This window comes from Hemitrygon akajei, chromosome 9 (genome assembly GCF_048418815.1).
Source record: "Hemitrygon akajei chromosome 9, sHemAka1.3, whole genome shotgun sequence".
Classification (NCBI taxonomy): domain Eukaryota; kingdom Metazoa; phylum Chordata; class Chondrichthyes; order Myliobatiformes; family Dasyatidae; genus Hemitrygon; species Hemitrygon akajei.
This window is the reverse complement of record NC_133132.1, coordinates 128,924,544-128,941,914: the sequence shown is the minus strand read 5'-3', so window position 1 is coordinate 128,941,914 and position 17,371 is coordinate 128,924,544. Positions and strand designations below refer to the sequence as shown.

At 40.6% G+C, this 17,371-nt stretch overlaps 1 protein-coding gene across 1 annotated transcript; it reads left to right on the top strand.

The window, feature by feature from the left end:
* Nucleotides 1-9,795: 9,795 nt before the first annotated feature.
* LOC140733525 (splicing factor 3B subunit 6) lies at nt 9,796-16,705 on the top strand. Its single transcript, XM_073056972.1, has 4 exons — nt 9,796-9,929; nt 10,230-10,348; nt 14,994-15,132; nt 16,280-16,705. Exons 1-4 carry the CDS (start codon nt 9,900-9,902, stop codon nt 16,364-16,366), a joined length of 375 nt encoding a protein of 124 aa, XP_072913073.1. The 5' UTR covers nt 9,796-9,899; the 3' UTR covers nt 16,367-16,705.
* Nucleotides 16,706-17,371: the final 666 nt, after the last annotated feature.

Here is a 17,371-nt window from a genome sequence, read left to right as displayed (position 1 = left end):
CTTCAGTGCTGTATCCACATCCCAAACATTTTCAACTTCCCCATATATATAAAGAATAGCAGGAATAGGTGATATGTTCCCCCCCACATCTGTTCTGCCATTTAATAATCATGGCTGATCCCATGTCTCATCCACCTTTTAAACCTGATCCCCTTCCTGTTCAAAAACCTATGACTTACCTACGAAGATCCTCAACAACTAAGCTTCGCCTGCCTCAGAGATAGTCAGGAAAGAAAGCAGATGCTAAAATCTGGAGCAAAAGGTGGAGGAACTCAGTGGGTCAAACAGTATCTGTGGAAGTGAAGGGGTGACTGACATTCCTGATTCTTGACCCCAAAATGTCAGCCATTTCTTTGACTCCACAGATGCCTCTTGACCTGCTGAGTTCCACTAGCAGCTTGTCTTTTTGCCTCCAAGGTAGAATTTAGTTATTCATCAATGACCTTTCCTCCGACATAAGGTCAGAAATGAGGAATTTGCTCATAATTGCAGTGTTCAGTTCCATTTGTAATCCTCAGACAATGCCCCTATACAGAAAGATCTGAACAATATTGAAACTTGGTTGAAAAACGGCAGGGAATATTCATGCCTCATTGGTACCAAGCAATGACCACCTAAAACTGAACGGATAAACTAAACACCCATTCCTGATATTTAAATACATTACTCATATAATCTATATTCTATAGCATCCTTAATGTCCTGGGAAATAGGGAAGGGTTGGATACAACTGTCCAGGTACTTAATTGGACTAGCCACATAAACACTGGGGCTGCATAAGCCGTCAGGTCCTGGGAGTTCTACAGTAAGTGGCTCTCCTGATCATTTTCAACAGCCACAGGACATAAGTGAGTTGGTAATACCATCCATTTGATTGCATGCAGGTACAACAGTCATAAACTTTATTGAGACATATGAGACTGCAGATGCAGGAATCTGGAGCAACACAGGAGATCCTTGGAGAACTCAGTGGGTCCAGATGAATGGTCTCAATCCGAAACAAAGACTGTCCATTTTCCTCATGAGATGCTGCCTGACCCACTGAGTTCCTCCAGCATGTCACTGTTGCTCCTGAGTCATGACATTCAGGTAATCTAGGACAAAGTAGTCCAATTGATTTGTTCTCCATCCACCGTCTTAACAGTTAATTCCTGCAACGTTGGTTTACAAGATACAGAACTAGATAATTACAAAGCACAATAGCATCATGCAGGGTTAGATAAAAGGGACTGAAAAGCAAAAATATAAATATATGTAATTACAATGCAGAGTGAACCTCTGATGAATCCATGCTGCTGGAGTGAATGTGCCAGTGGAACCACGCATGAAGGGAGTCAAATTCAAAACCTATAAAGCTAAGTAAGAAGTTACAGATTATACAGTATGTATTAGTGATACACTGGCCTACCTATTCACTATTACCACCTATATATTGAGATTTCTGGCACTTTTTGATATGGCTGCAGTTAATAATGTGTCTTACTGTCCTGCCATAGCCATAAGAAAATGTCAATATCACATTTAAACGAAGGATCCCATCATGGATGGTATTCAAGAATGGGGAATAAACACAGATTTTTCTTCCTTGACGCAGAGGCAATGAGGACGATTTTAATCCTTATAATGTCACCAATGATATCATCAGTTAACCAAGGATAGATAGCGGTTGAATTTGGGAAAACCAAACTGCTTCAGTGTTCTGTGCAAACTGAATAAACTATCAAGATATCTCAGACTTTACTAGTTAAAAATAAATATCAACGCAGTATCATTTTCATTAATAGTGGCATTTCATTGTGATTCTGGAAAGCAAGTTCTGTGCAGAAAATTATTTTGTATACTATTCAAATTCGTACAGTATTTTAAAAAATTATATTGCAATTTAAAATGTAATTGATATTAAATTATTCATTTTCCTGTCACATTATTTTCATTGCAAGAGAGCAAATCTTTGTGGCATTTAATATCCTTTCAATATTATTATCTCCTGTTGTTAGTCCTACATTAGGAAATGAAACCATCATGAAGAAAATGCTATAAAGCTTCAATAACTATTCAACTACAAGATGATGAGAGGCATTGATCGTGAGGATAGCCAGAGGCTTTTTCCCAGGGCTGAAATGGCTAACATGAGGGGACATAGTTTTCAGGTGCTTGGAAATAGGTACCGAGGGGATGTCAGGGGTAGGTTTTTCACCCAGAGAGTGATGGGTGCATGGAATGCACTGCCAGCGACGGTAGTGGAGGCAAAAATGATAGGGTCTTTTAAGAGCCTCTTAGATAGGTACATGGAGATTAGAAAAATAGAGAGCTACATGCCAGGGAAATTCTAGGCAGTTTCTAGAGTAGGTTACGTACTAGTGTTAGAATTGAAAGATTGAAATTAAAATATAAATCACAAGTAACGGTCCTCTCCTTGCACTCTCGTGAAGAAAGAAGATTTGCCTGATTCTAAAACAGAAATCAAATGTGAAATACACTTAAAATATAACACAATATCGAACTTAACTTCTGTGACTCCTCCAATATCTTCAGCAATATTGTGTCAGCATTTTCTCTGTTGGAAATGAAGATATGATAAATTGCGGCTATGAGATGCATGAGTGCACTCTTTTCAGCACCTATACACTACAGCAGAATACTTCAGCTTGAGACAGATTCCATATGGGCACTGACGATTCCCAGCTCTACTTCCCCAACTCCCCTGACCCTTTCACTGTCATGCTGCAGATCTGACACAAGGTCCTGGTTGATCTACAGTTTTCTGACATCAAACTCCTTTTCTTTGCAGCTGAATCCTCATCACTTCATCAGGCTGCACCCGATTATTTGCATCATTTGCAATCTATTTGTGTTTGACCTGAGCTTCCAAATCATATACTCTCTTGCACAAAAATTGGCACAAATCTCTCCAGATCTTCTCCTTCTTTAAGAACTTCCGCAAATAACTTTGCCTCCTTAAAATTAGTCAGCTACCTTAATATCAGCTTTAATGATTTAATGTTGTTTTTGTCTAAGGCCAACAGTATGTTTAATCCACAAAATACACTTCAGCATTCTCACTCCCTTGACCTCGATCATATGGAAAGAACTAAATGGTATAGACACCGTTCCCACCAAGTTCCCCATCAAAACACATTAGAAAAAGAATCAGATTTACTATCACTGACATATGACAGGATGTTTGATGTTTTACAGCAGCACTACAGTGCAAAGATATAAAAGCTTACATATTACAAAAATCAATATATTGTGCAAAAGAAGGAAAAATGAGATGGGGTTCAACGGTTTATGGACTGTTCAGAAAATCTGATAGGGGAGCAGGATAAGCTTTCCTAAATTGTTGAGTGTGGGTCTTCTGTCTCCTCTACTTCCTCCCTAATAGTGGTAAGAAGAGGTTGGCAAAGGTCCTTAATGATGAATGCTGCCTTTTTGAGGCACTGCTTCTTGAAGATATCTGCAAAGGTAGGGAGGGCTGTTCCCTTGCTAGAACTTGCTGAGTCTAGAACCTTCTGCAGCCCTTGGGATGCTGTATATTGGAGATGCCAAAGGCAGGCCTTGATGCAACTAGCCAGAATGCTCTCCACTGTACTTTGGTGACATACTAATCCTCCACAAACTGCTGATGATGAACAACTGCTGGCTTGCCGCCTTCTTAACATTGTTTCCTTATTCATTCCTTATTGTGCCTGGACAAGTTTCATGAAATTCCCCTTCAACAACTCATAGAAGCATAACAGCCTGTTGTGACCTGTTACAACCACAATATGAATGGATGGAACCACTCAGTAACCTTATTGCTTTTCCTAACAATTGATAGAAATAGAATGGTTGGGAGGCATATGACCTCATAATAGCAACCAACAAATTTTAAAGCTTTTCTGAGTTGGTGGTAAGCATTTCTTTTTGCAAATAGCAAAGTCTGCAATTTCCACAATACTTTTCTTAACTCACTTTCCAATAAAGAACTCAAAAAAATGTGTGATGCATTCTTTTAAAAAATGTGATAAACCAAAGGTGTTATTTTTAAAACCTTCTAATCTGAGAACTTTGCAGACAATGAATTACAATTAAAATATAATCTCCGTTTTTGGCTGGCAAGGTCTGACAAACAACAATTAGAAATAAATTTTCCAAATGGGATGACATTTGGTGAATTTTCTTGCCCTCTTTGACATATTGGCAAGAGTCTTTAATTTGATTTAATATTTCACCCTGACAAATCACTTCCTTCCTGATTCTAGCAGTTAGGACATGGTGACTCAGATTGACTTCCAACCTGTGGGAAATATCTTTGACTACATGCATAGACTTCAACAGCAACAGTTAATGTCAAATACTCTATCAATGTCTTATAGTGGTCAATGAAGCAGGATTTAACAAGCACACAAAAAAGTACCTTGATGTTCTCATCCAAGGGTCTAACATGATGAGAGACCATCTAAGAGATCTAGGTGGACCTTGACATCCTTTCTTGATCAAGGTTTTTAAATCACTGTTTAGTAATATCACTTGGTTGCATAAAAAACTTTGGTCAATAACGTAATCCAATTTTGGTCTCATTCCATCTGTACAGTGCAACAAGAAAATCTTGTGCACAGAAGTTATGTCTGTGCACTGGATACAGTGTAACTAGCTGGGTGCTGACCAGCTGACTGAGGTACTCAACATCTTCAGCCTCTTACTGCTACTGTCTAGGTTGCCTCCTGCATGAAAATGGCAGAATCATTTTGACGTACCAGAGCAGCAGGTAGAGCTGCCTCAGTGACTATCTCCCAGTAGCACTCACATCGAATGTAATAAAGAGGTTTCAAGAGGTTGGAGATAACTCCTGCCTGAGCAAGGACCTGGTCCTGCTGCAGTTGTCCTACTGCTACAACAGACCTACAGTGGATGCAAACAAAGTGGCTCTCCGCTCTGCTCTGAAGAAACGAGATAACTGCAAGACATATATCAGGTTACTGTTTATCGATTATAGCTTGGCATTCAACACCACCACTCCCTCAGTACTAATACAAAACCTGGGTCACCGTCCCTTGCTCTGCAACCGGATCCTCATTGTCCTTATTGGGAGATCTCTGTCAGTGTGGATTGGTAATGACATCTCCTCCTGACTGACTATCAACACAGGCACACCTCAAAGCCGTGCACTTAGCCCACTGCTCTACTCTCTCTACACTCGTGACTATGAGGCTAAGCACAGCCTAAATGCCATCTATAAATTTGTTGATACCACCTCTATTATTGGTAGAATCTCGGATGGCAATGAGGAGACTTGCAGAAAGGGTATGGCAGCTGTGTGAGCAGCATTGCAACAACAACCTCACACTCAGCTTCAGCAAGAACAAGGAACTGATTGCGACTCCAGGAAGGGGAAGTTAGAGAACATGCACCTGTCCTTACTGAGGGTTCAGCGGTGGAAAGGGTGAGTAGCTTCAAGTTTCCAGCGTCAGCGTCTACCATTAATGTAAGCACAAAGAAAGCACACCAGCAAATGGAACAGAATTTATTTGTTGTGACCAAGATACTGAGCAATCTTGTCCTGTTTACTGTTCATACAGATCAAATCATTACACAGTGCTTTGAGGTAGATCAAAGTAAAACAATGACAGGATGACAGCCACAGGATGCAGGTAAACAATAAAGCAAAAGATCATTGCAAGGTGGTGAGGTCAAGAGTCCATCTTATCTCTATCTTAAGTCCATCTCTATTAGAGTTCATCTTAGCAGCTCTACTTTGTTAAACATTTGAGGAGATTTGGTGTGTTACTAAAGACTCTTACAAATTTCTATAGATTCATGGCAGACAGCATTCTCACTCATTGCATCACAGCCTATTACTGTCCTTCCAATGCATCGCAAGAGCTTGTGAACTCAGCCAGCTCCATCACAGGCACGACTCTCCCTACTATCAAAGACATCTTCAAAAGGCAGTGCTTCTAGAAAACAGTGTCCATCATAAAGGACCTAGGCACCCAGGACGTGTTCTTTTCTCATTACTACCATCAAGAAGGAGGCACAGGAGCCTGGAACCCACATTGGATGATTTAGGAGCAGCGTGTTCCCCTTTGCCATCAGATACTTTAACGGTCTGTGAATCCATAAACACTCCCTCATTACACCTTCCTTTACATTATTTATTTATTTTTGTAACCTATGGGTTTTTATGTATTTACTGCTGCCACAGAATATATTTCATATTATATGTCAGTGATAATACATCTGACTCTGATTCTGCCTGAAGGAACTGGACTGTGGTTCTGAAATCTATTCAGCACAGTCCTTAGAAGAATGAGTGAGCACGTGGAAATCTGAGCCCCACCCCTCCACCACAACTTATTACACACAATGCTAAAACTGCCCTTAACTTTGTCACTCATGCTTGTTCTTTATTCAAACATGCAATGAAGTTGAAATGAGCCTTCTGTGTAATCGTCCAGGAAGTGGTTTGTCCCAGTAAGTGAAATCAACAATACTGATACTGCATTGATTTTTTTTTTGTTTTACAAGGACCATTAACTGCTTTGTCCTTTGCCATTCACAAAAATCCTGTTAACCAAGCATAACACTCAGACTGTAAAACTCAAGAAAAAAATGTGAAGTCCTCATTGAAAATCAGAGTTGGACAGGGTCAGCAGCTTAAAATTGCTCTGTGTTATTATTTCAGAGGACCTGTCCTGGGTCCAGCAAGAAAATGCAATTATGAAGAAAGCACAGCAGCATCTCTACTTCCTTAGGAGTTTGTGAAGATTTGGTATGACATCTACAACTTTGACAGACTTCTATAGATGTGTAGTGGAGAGTGCTAGTTGCATCACAGCCTGGTATGGAAACACCATTGCCCTTGAATGGAAAATCCTACAAAAAGTAGTGGATACAGTCCAGTCCATCAGAGGGAAAGCCCTCCCCAACACTGATCACATCTACAGAAAACACTGTCGCAGGAAAGCAGCATCCATCATCAGAGACCTTCAGAATCAGAATCAGGTTTATTATCACTGACATGTGTTGTGAAATTTGTTAACTTTGTTAACTCACTGCTGCCATCAGGAAGAAGATACAGGAGCCTTGGGACTCACACTTCCAGATTCAGGGACAGTTATTGCCCCTCAACGTCAGGCTCTTGAACCAAAGGGAATAACTTCACTCAATTTCACTTGTCCCATAATTGACAAAAACACTAAGAAATCTGTAGATGCTGGAAATTCAAGCAACACACACAAAATGCTGGTGGAACACAGCAGGCCAGGCAGCATCTATAGTAAGAAGTACAGTTGACGTTTCGGGTTGAGACCCTTCATCAAGACTAATGGAAAGAGATAGTAAGAGATTTGAAAGTGGGAGGGGGAGGGGAGACCCAAAATGATAGAAGACAGGAAGGGGAGGGATGAAGCTAAGAGCTGGGAAGTTGATTGGCAAAAGGGATACAAGGTTAGAGAAGGGGGAGTATCATAGGACGGAAGGCCTTGAAAGAAAGAAAGGGGAAGGGGAGCTCCAGAGTAAGATGGAGAACAGGCAAGGAGTTATTGTGAGAGGGAAAGAGAGAGAGTGAGAAAAAAAATAAACAAACAAATAAATAAATAAATAAATAGGGATGGGGTAAGAAGAGGAGGAGGGGCATTAATTGAGGCTACTCAGATGGAATATAAGGTGACCCATGGACTCGCTTTCAAAGACCCCTTATCTCATGTTCTCAATATTTATTTATTATTGTTCTTTCTTTCTCTTTGGTATTCCTAGTTTGTTGTCTTCTGCACACTGGTTGAACACCCAAGTTGGTGTGGTCTTTCATTGATTCTGTTATGGTTATTATTCCATTATGGATTTTTTGAGTATGCCTACAAGAAAATGAATCTCAGGGTTGTATATGGTGACATACATGTACTTTGATAATAAATTTACTTTGAACTTGGGCAAAGTTTTGCTATCACTCTGCCTCTGCCCACAATTTTATTATTATTTTTCATCATCCATCACATCACTGTTAAATTGAATATTTAATAGTCCTTGCATGAGGCCAAAAATGGTAAAATTATATGGTTTAACATGTGGCTAAGGGGTTGGTGTAGAAGGGATGGCATATGATTTTTGGATCATTGGGCTCTTTTCCAGGGAAGATGGGACATGTACAGAAGGGATGGTTTGCACCTGAACTGGAGGAGGACTAATTAGCGGGAAAGTTTGTTAATGCTGCACAGAGAGTTTTAAACTAGAGTTGCTGGGGGACGGGAACCAGAGTGCTAGAACAGTTAGTGGAGAGGTTGTGGAGGCAGATGTTGGTAAGACCTGAGGTGAAGTTAGGAATCAAAAGGTTGAGCATGGTTGAGCACTAGTGTCCTGAGCTGCCTGTATTTCAATGTGAGAAGTATCGAAGGAAAGGTGGATGAGCTCAGGGCATGGACCAACACATGGAATTATGATATTGAAGCCATTATAAGACGTTGTTGCAGGAGGGGCAGTACAGGCAGCTCGGTATTCCGGCGTTCCTTTGTTTTAGATGTGACAGAACAGGAGGGATTAAAGGAGGAGGGGTGGCATTACTAGTTAGGAAAAATGTCATGGGAGTGCTCCAGGACAGACTGGAGAGACTTTATGGATGGAAATGAGAAATGTATGACCACTTTAAAGAGGCTATATTACAGGCCACCCAACAGTTCTAGGGATTTAGAGGAACTGATTTGTACAGAGATCGCAGACTGTTGCAAGAAACATAAGGTAGTTATAGTAGGTGTTCTGAATTTTCCACATATTGACTGGCAATCCCATACTGTGAGGGAACCAGATGGGATAGAGTTTGTCAAATGTGTCAGTAAAGTTTCCTTCATCAGTACAGAGGAGTTGTCAGGGTTAACTTTCTTTTTACACAGAGAGTGGTGAGTGTGTGGAATCGGCTGCTAGCGGCAGTGGAGGCAGAAACGATAGGGTCTTTTAAGAGACTTTGGATAGGTACATGGAGCTCAGAAAAATAGAGGGATATGGCTAAGCCTAAGTAATTTCTAAGGTAAGAACATGTTCAGCACAGCTTTGTGGGCTGAAGGGCCTGCATTGTGCTGTAGAGCAAAAGGATTGCAAGAGACTAAATTGGTCCTCTGGAAGATCAGAATGGTAATCCATGTGTGGAGCCAAAACAGATGGAGGAGATCTTAAGGTATTTTTTTTTTGTTTCTGTATTTACTCAGGACGCAGACGCAAGAGTCCATAGAAGTGTGGCAAAGCAACATCAACTTTGTGGACCCTGTACAGATTACAGAGGAGGTACTTGCTACTCTGAGGCAAATTGGGATGGATAAATCCCCAGGGCCCGACAAGATGTAACCTCGATCCCTGTAGCACACCACTAGTCACAAGCCTCCAGTCAGAGAGGCAACCCTCTACTATCACTCAACACTCCAGTAAAATGGTTAAAGTAATAACTCCATTAAAGAGGTGAAAATAAATTGTTAAAATTACTCCAGGTGGTTCACTTGTGCCTCATATCGCTGCAGGAAGACGACTCCGCTTTGATATTCCAAGCCTTCTGAAGTCAGGGCCACGCTTCATTAACCTTCCCCGGGACCTGCTTCCTGTGGGTAGTGCACACGAAGACCCACACCCTCTCTGCAGTCTTTCTCAGGCTTCAGGAAAGAAGCTTTCTCTATACCTCCGAAATAAAGCAAAATCTTTATTTTCTCACTCAATTGCGTAATGCAGCTACCGTTACATTTCTGCAGTGAATCATCAAGTTAAAACTCAGCGGCTTTCCTGTTAATTTATGATCCCACGTGACCGTCGGAGCAGGCAATCAGCGGGGAGTGTTACGTAATGACGCAGACGACGCAAGTGACAGAGGGCTTCCGGTTTGATCGCTCGGGAGTGAACGTCCCATCCGGTTGTGTTGTGCGGACCCCGAAGGAGACAAGATGGCGATGCAAGCGGCGAAACGGGCAAACGTGAGTTGGTATTTGGGGTGGCAGCGCTCGGGTGTTGGAGTGTGTCCGGTTTCGTCGGATCGGACCCCTGCGTGACTCCAATGGAAGTGGGAGAAAAGATAGTTTGTTGCGCTGCGGATCAGTTTGGCCTCACTAAGCCGTATCCTCGCGTTCAGCACCATGAATCCATCCTGTCCCACATCTCCTACCTAACCTTTTTTTAGCTTCCTCCACCTCCCCCATTCCACACACCCCTCCCTCCTCCTCCCTCTCCTACGACAGACGAGCTTCTGTAACAATTACCCTTTCTTCCGATTTCAGATTCGTTTGCCTCCTGAAGTAAACCGCATCTTATACATAAGAAATTTGCCGTACAAAATAACAGCAGAAGAAATGTATGACATATTTGGAAAGTATGGGCCAATCAGACAGATAAGAGTGTAAGTAATCATTTAAAGAAAATTTCAGTACTGGACGTCTGAAGTAACAACAAAATACTGGAACTATTCAGCCAGTGGATGTGAAAAGAGAAGCAGTTAATATTACAGATCCAACACTCAGTTTCAGTATTGAATAACTACTGTTTCTTTCCTCTACCCTCAGCAGTCAGGTATACAATCCACACACAATATCCCTTCAAGTATAGTGCCTTGTAAAAGTATTCAGTCCTCAGCTCTTTGTTCACATACAGTACTGTGCAAAAGTTTGAGGCACCCTATATTTTTTCTATAGATTTGTTTTAAAAGTTTATTTTTTCTCTTCTGCATCAATGTGTCAGTAGAAAAGAGCAAAATTTACATGTCTAAACATTCATTTTCCGTAAAATTGAATGTTACAGAGAAATGTTTCTATTTGGTTAAAGTAAGTGACATACTAACACCAGCCTCTGCATCCAGCACATAATTCCCTGGAACTTCCGCCATCTCCAAATGTGACTCCCTTGTCCATTTATCCCTCCTCCTGATCTCCCTCCTGGCACTTATCCTTGCAAGCGGAACAAGTGCTACACCTAACCTTACACCTCCCTCACTACCATTCAGGGCCCCAAACAGTATTTCCAGGTGAGGCGACACTTCACCTATGAGTTTGTTGGGGTCATGTACTGTGTCCAGTGCTCCCAGTGTGGCCTCTTGTATATCGGTGAGACTTGATGTAGATTGGGAGACCATTTCGCTGACCACCTACACTCCATCAGAAGATGCGGGATCTCTCAGTGGCCACCCATTTTAATTCTGTTTCCCATTCCCATTCCAATATGTCAATCCATAGCCTCCTCTACTAACCCGATGAAGCCACTTGCCCAACAACCAAACTAGAAGGTGAGGGTGTGGCCCCTGTGAGAGTTTAACCTTCAAATTATCAGTACTTGTACCATGGCAAGAGTGAGCATAGCAACAAGACATTAGGTGGTCAATCTGCATCAGCAAGCAGAAATTTTGCGGCACCCAAGAGCTTCAAGCTGTGTTATCCAAGCTCTTCTGATGAAGCACGAGGAAACAGGCAAAGTTGAAGACCAGAAATGCAGTGGGCCACAGAAACTGAGTGTAGCAGATGAGTGATGGATCGAACTGGTGTCCCTTCTTATCAGGTCTGAACTCACAGAAACCACCCCTCTACAGTCTGGAGAAGTTTTGTCAGAAGTGGTCTTCCTGGAAGGGTTGCTACCAAAAAGCCATTGCTCTGAAGTGGAGACAAAGCCAAGAGGTTCACCTATGCACAAGGACTGGGTGCAGAACACTGGCAGCAAGTGTTCTGGACTGACAATTCAAATTTTGAAATTTGGCTCAAGCAGGAGGCAGTCTGTCAGTGGAACAGCTGGAGAGCACTACATGAACGAGTGTCTGCAGCCAATAGTAAAGCACTGCAGAGGTTTGGGGCTGCATTTCTACAAATGGAATTAGTGACCTGTTCAGAATTATTGGAATCCTTAATGCTGAGAAATGCAAGCAGATTCTCACCCATTACGCAATACCTGATTGGTTCCAGTTTCATTCTGCAGCAGGTCATAAAGAACTATCTTCAACAAAAAGAACAAGGAGTTCTGCAACAGATGGTTTGGCCTCCACAGAGCCTTGATCTTAACATCATTGAGAGTTTCTGGGATTATAGAACCATAGAACATTACAGCACAGAAACAGGCCTTTTGGCTCTTCTTGGCTGTGCTGAACCATTTTTCTGCCTAGTCCAACTGACCTGCACCTGGACCATATCTCTCCATATACCTCTCATCCATGTACCTGTCCAAGTTTTTCTTAAATGTTAAAAGTGAGCCCACATTTACCACTTCATCTGACAGCTCATTCCACACTCCCACCACTCTTGTGAAGAAGCCCCCCCCCCTAATGTTACATCAGTAACTTTCATTTTTTTTCAGGTTTGTAAGTTCTCCAGTCTGCAGAATGGTATTTATTTAAAGAAGTAGAGACATAGAGGTTTCTCCAATTATCTGGAGAGAAAAAGCAAGCGAGACAGCCAAAGTCTGTAGATGAACTGTGGAAAGCTTGGACTACCTACCAGATGATTTTCTTATAAAACTGCATGACAGTGTACCAAAGAGAAATTAAAGGCAAAGGGTGGTCATACCAAATATTGATTTGATTTAGTGCTTTTTTTTACTTTGCTCTTTAAAGTAAATGTTTTGATACTTAAAAACTTTTCATTATTTTTGAAAGCATATTCGCTTTACAGATTTTATTTACATGTGCCAAGATTTTTGCACAGTACTGTAAATGATAATTACAACCAGGGATTTTGATCAATTTAACTGAGCATTTTTATTTGTGAATCACATGCTCCTTTTTTCAGAGTAGAAGCCAAAACAGGGAGAATTGTAAAGCATGAAAAACTAAAAGTTCAAAAATGGAAGTGTCAGCAGTTTCAAAGTATTCATCCCCCTTTTTGGATAAGCCTCTATTTGCACAACATGAAGCAAGATTTACCCATTCCTCTTTGCAAGATTGCTCAAGCTGTGCCAGGGTATTGGAAGAAAGGCAGTGGACAGCAATACTGAGTCTTGCCATAGATGTTGGATCGGGTTATGGTCAGGACTCCAACTGGGCTACTTGAGGACATCAATTTGCTTTGGGTCATGGTCCTGCTGAAAGACTAACTTTCTCCCCGGTTTAAGCTTTCTAGCAGAGGCTAGCAGGTTTTTAATCCAGGATGTCTTTGTATTTGGCAGCATTCATCTTTCCATCACTTCTGACCAGATTTTTGGTCCCTGCAGCTTAAAAGTATCCCCATAGTATGGTGGTACCTCCATTGTATGGATGGACAGTGCGGATGGTGTTTTACCTGGCTGAGGCACAGTATTAGATTTTCACCACGCGTACTAAAAAGTACCATTTTAGTCTCATTTGACCACAAGACCTTCTTCCACATCTTTACAATATCTTCTGAGTGGTGCTTGGTAAAGTCTTCAAGGGCAAGGATATCTTTTTTAGTCAGGACTTCTTCCTTGCCACTCTTCCATAAATACCGTTTTGGTGCAAGGCCTTAGAGATTCCGGAGCCATGAACTTCATCTCCAGTTGCAGCCATTGACTTCAGCAGTTCACTCAGAATGACGGTTGGCATCAGAGTAGCCTCTCTTACAAGTGCCATTCTTCTCTGGTGACTAAGTTTAGAGGGGCAGCCTGACCTAGACAGTGTGGCTGTGGTTTTGTATTTTTTTCCACTTTTTCATGCTGGACTGCACTGAGCTCTGAGACATGTTCAGTGTCTGAGATAACCTTGTACCCTTCCCCAGATTTGTGCTTCTTTTTTATCATTTCCCTGACTAGTCTTAAATGCTCTTTTGTCTTCATTTTAGTTTGGTCTGTTGAAAATCTACCATACTGTTGAACTTCACAGAGGGTGGGGGTATTTATTCTTATGAATTCATTGAAAACAGGTGATACTCTATTTGTTTACATCACAAATTGAGTGAGTTGGTAAGTAATGTACAATGCTGCACCTGGGAAAAGTTAGTGTTGTAATCACAATGGGGATGAATACTTCTTCAGCCTCACAATTTTGGTTTCTAATTTTTCATAAACTCTTGACAGGCTTTGGAAGTTTTCTTTTGATTTGACATGATACACATTGTTTTATAGATTAGCTTAAAAATCCTACTTCAATATTTTAAATTTAGAAAATGAGCCACTAAAATATGAAATTAGTTGTGAGGGCTGAATACCTTTTTTAAGGCAATGAATAAAGAATCCTTAACCAAATTCAAAACTGTGTATTGCTATTGCAAGTGAATGTCACTTGTATCCTGTACCAACTTCTGTGCCCAAACTTTCACAAGCAGAAATTTGTTGTTCTAACCAAGCAAAACTGGTACAGAATTCTGTATTTCCATGCTGTGAGAAATTTATACCCAAGTGATAAGATTCTAATTGAAACCAAGTGTTCAGAGGAAACAGTATTTTAGTTTACAATGAGTAAATTGTAAATTTTATAAATGAAAGTATGTTTATTAAAGTTTAGTCTCTTAAGATTTCAAGCAATAATTACAATAAAATGCTGCACATGAAAACATAATTCATTTGGCTTTGTGTGCTGTTTGGTTAGATCTTGGTTACATCTCAGCTGTCTATCCATTGTGGCTCAATAAATCTTAAACCCTTGATTAATTTCAGTTTTAAATTGTTTCTATTGAGCTGGCTGAATTTTATAACTTTAAACTTACCGGTAAATGGGCAGAGTTGCTTTGGCTCTGTGTATCCATTAGTCTGGGATCCTCACCGTCACCTCAGACAATTAAGTCTAAAGTGACAAATCCTAAACAGCCTCTGTCATGCAAATTCAATGGACTGGGTTTGAAAAAAATGTTCATCCCCACAGTTCAGGATGCTTTGAACTTGGTGCTCTCCAGTGGTGGAGAAGGTCATTTATTCAAGCAGCTGACCTTGTCTTTTGTTTCAGTGTAGCATTTTACAGGCAGGGTCTCCGGTGAGATGACCTTCAAAAGTGATGTTGCAGTTAGTTCATTATGAGATCAGCAAAAGAAGAAAGGTCAGAGTTGAGCTTATGAAACTTGTAATTGACACTAATTTTAATATTGTTCAAACTTGCATTTGTAATTGTACTTGCCTTGCAGTGGGAATACACCTGAGACGAGAGGAACTGCTTACGTGGTGTACGAAGATATTTTTGATGCCAAGAATGCTTGTGATCACTTGTCTGGTTTTAATGTCTGTAACAGATACCTTGTAGTTTTATACTACAATGCAAATAGGGTAAGTGTTCAGTACTTAAATTGCAATTTTAGTTATCAATATGGTAATAGATTTATAAGCAGGTTGAGGTTATGTAGATCCCTCCCACCCCCCCAGGAAATTGAATAGAGAAATGGTTGTTTCCGAGATTTATTCTGTGTGAGAAATGGGTATCAAGGAATGCGAGGTGACCTGAGACCCTGCTGCAATAAAGGATAGGAGAGAATGAGACCCAAAATCAGGGAAACAAATTATCTTGTGCTAGCATCAATCATAGTGCATGAAGCTATGCATGGATTGTGGATAAAGGTGGAAGTCTGGGACTTGCTGAATAAACAACCTGTATTACTCAAAATGCTGGAGGAACTGCAGGTCGGGCATCATCCATGGAAATGAACAGTCGACACTTCGGGCTGAGACCCTTCAACACTGTCAGAATAAGGTGGCAGGAGGGGAAGCAGGATAGCTGGAAGGTGATAGGCAAAGCCAGGTGGGTGGGAAAGGTAAAGGGCTGGAGATGTAAAAATCTGATAGGAGAGGAGAGTGGAACATAGGGGGGGAAGCACTGTTTGGGGGTGAGAAGAGGTAAGAGGCCAGAGTGAGCTATAAAAGTAGATGGGAGAATGAGACAAGTTTTTTTAATGGAAGGAGAAATCTGTATTCAGGTTGGAGGCTACCCAGAAAGAATATAAGGTGTTGCTCCTCCATCCTGATTCCCCACTTTGATCTCTTACCTCTTCTATCACCTATCACCTCCCACTGATACCTTTCCTCCTTCCTTTTTTCCTATGGTCCACTCTCCTTCTAGCAGTTCCTTCGTCTCCAGCCCATTGCCTTTCTCACCTACCAGTCTTCACATATCTTCTAGCTATCCTCCTACCCCTCCCCAAAATTTTTATTCTGGCATCTTCGCGCCCCTCCCCCCAGCCCTGAAGAAGGGCCTTGGCCTGATCTGTTGAGTTTCTTGGGGATTTTGTGTTATGTTGCTTTGGATTTGCAACATCTGCAGAATTTCTTGTATTTAGTACTTAATTATGGTTAATGATCTTTGGAGCTTCAGTATTTTGCTGTGATAATTAATTTTCAATGACAATAATACGCATTTGTAAAGCTGTAGTCCAGAAGTCTAGTCCTTTAATGGTTTTTAAATTTTCTTTATTTTAAATAGGCATTCCAGAAGATGGATACAAAGAAAAAGGAAGAGCAACTCAAAATTCTCAAGGAAAAGTATGGAATTAACACAGAAACAAAATGAACCATTGAGTCTTTGTTTCAATTTTTGTATTGTAAATATTGTTGAAAGGATTTTGAATAACAAGAAAATGAAAATCTCAAGAATTTGATAGTGTAAGAAAATCATTTACTTAGAACAAGTGGATGGTTATTTTAAATAGTGCCATTTATTTTGGCTCCATTTCCTGGTGAATTATCAAAACAGTTTTTCTTTGTAATTATTTTCCTGATTTAAAGCATGACAATTAAATACAAAAATATATTTAAATTACCTTGTTTTTACTGTAGTGCTGAAGCTTTTCTTGTTCATAATGTGCGCACTTGAATTCAAAAATATTAAAATATGGTTCTTTGTATGAAAGCTGCAGTTGTAGTCAAGTCTATTGATATCTTTAAATTCAAACTGTAGCTCCATATTATGACCTTCCATTATTTTTTTTAATCGCCATCTTAGTTATACACAGCATTGTGATTTACTGAGAGTAAATGAAAACTTAGTGCAAGTGTTACCATATTGTAGTCAGCACTATGGTTACCCAGAACACAGAGCAATTTATCAAAACAAGTGTCAATGAGTTATAGATGACCTTTAGCTGTTAAGTTTGCTTCTGTATACCTGATTATTTTTAATCTTTTTATAATTTTACTTCTGGTAAGATGGCAGCATATTCAATTGCAGGCTCCTACAGGATCAACCAAAGGTATCATTGTCCTTTTTAAACATTTTTACTATCACAAGATCCAGCTGGGCACTGAGAGCTTAAATACTGCAGGTCTACCCCATCAGTGAGTTGCCTGTTAATGGAGAAGGAGTTGGACTTGGTGCAGATGGTGCTGTAGTCTGAAATACTTGGAGTATTGTGTGCAGTTTTGGGCTCCTTAGTTTAGAAAGGATATACTGACATTGCAGAGTGTTCAGAGAAGGTTCACAAGAATGATTCCAGGAACGAAAGGGTTAGCGTATGAGGAACATCTGGCAGCTCTTGGGTTGTATTTCCTGGAGTTCAGGAGAATGACGGGGGATCTC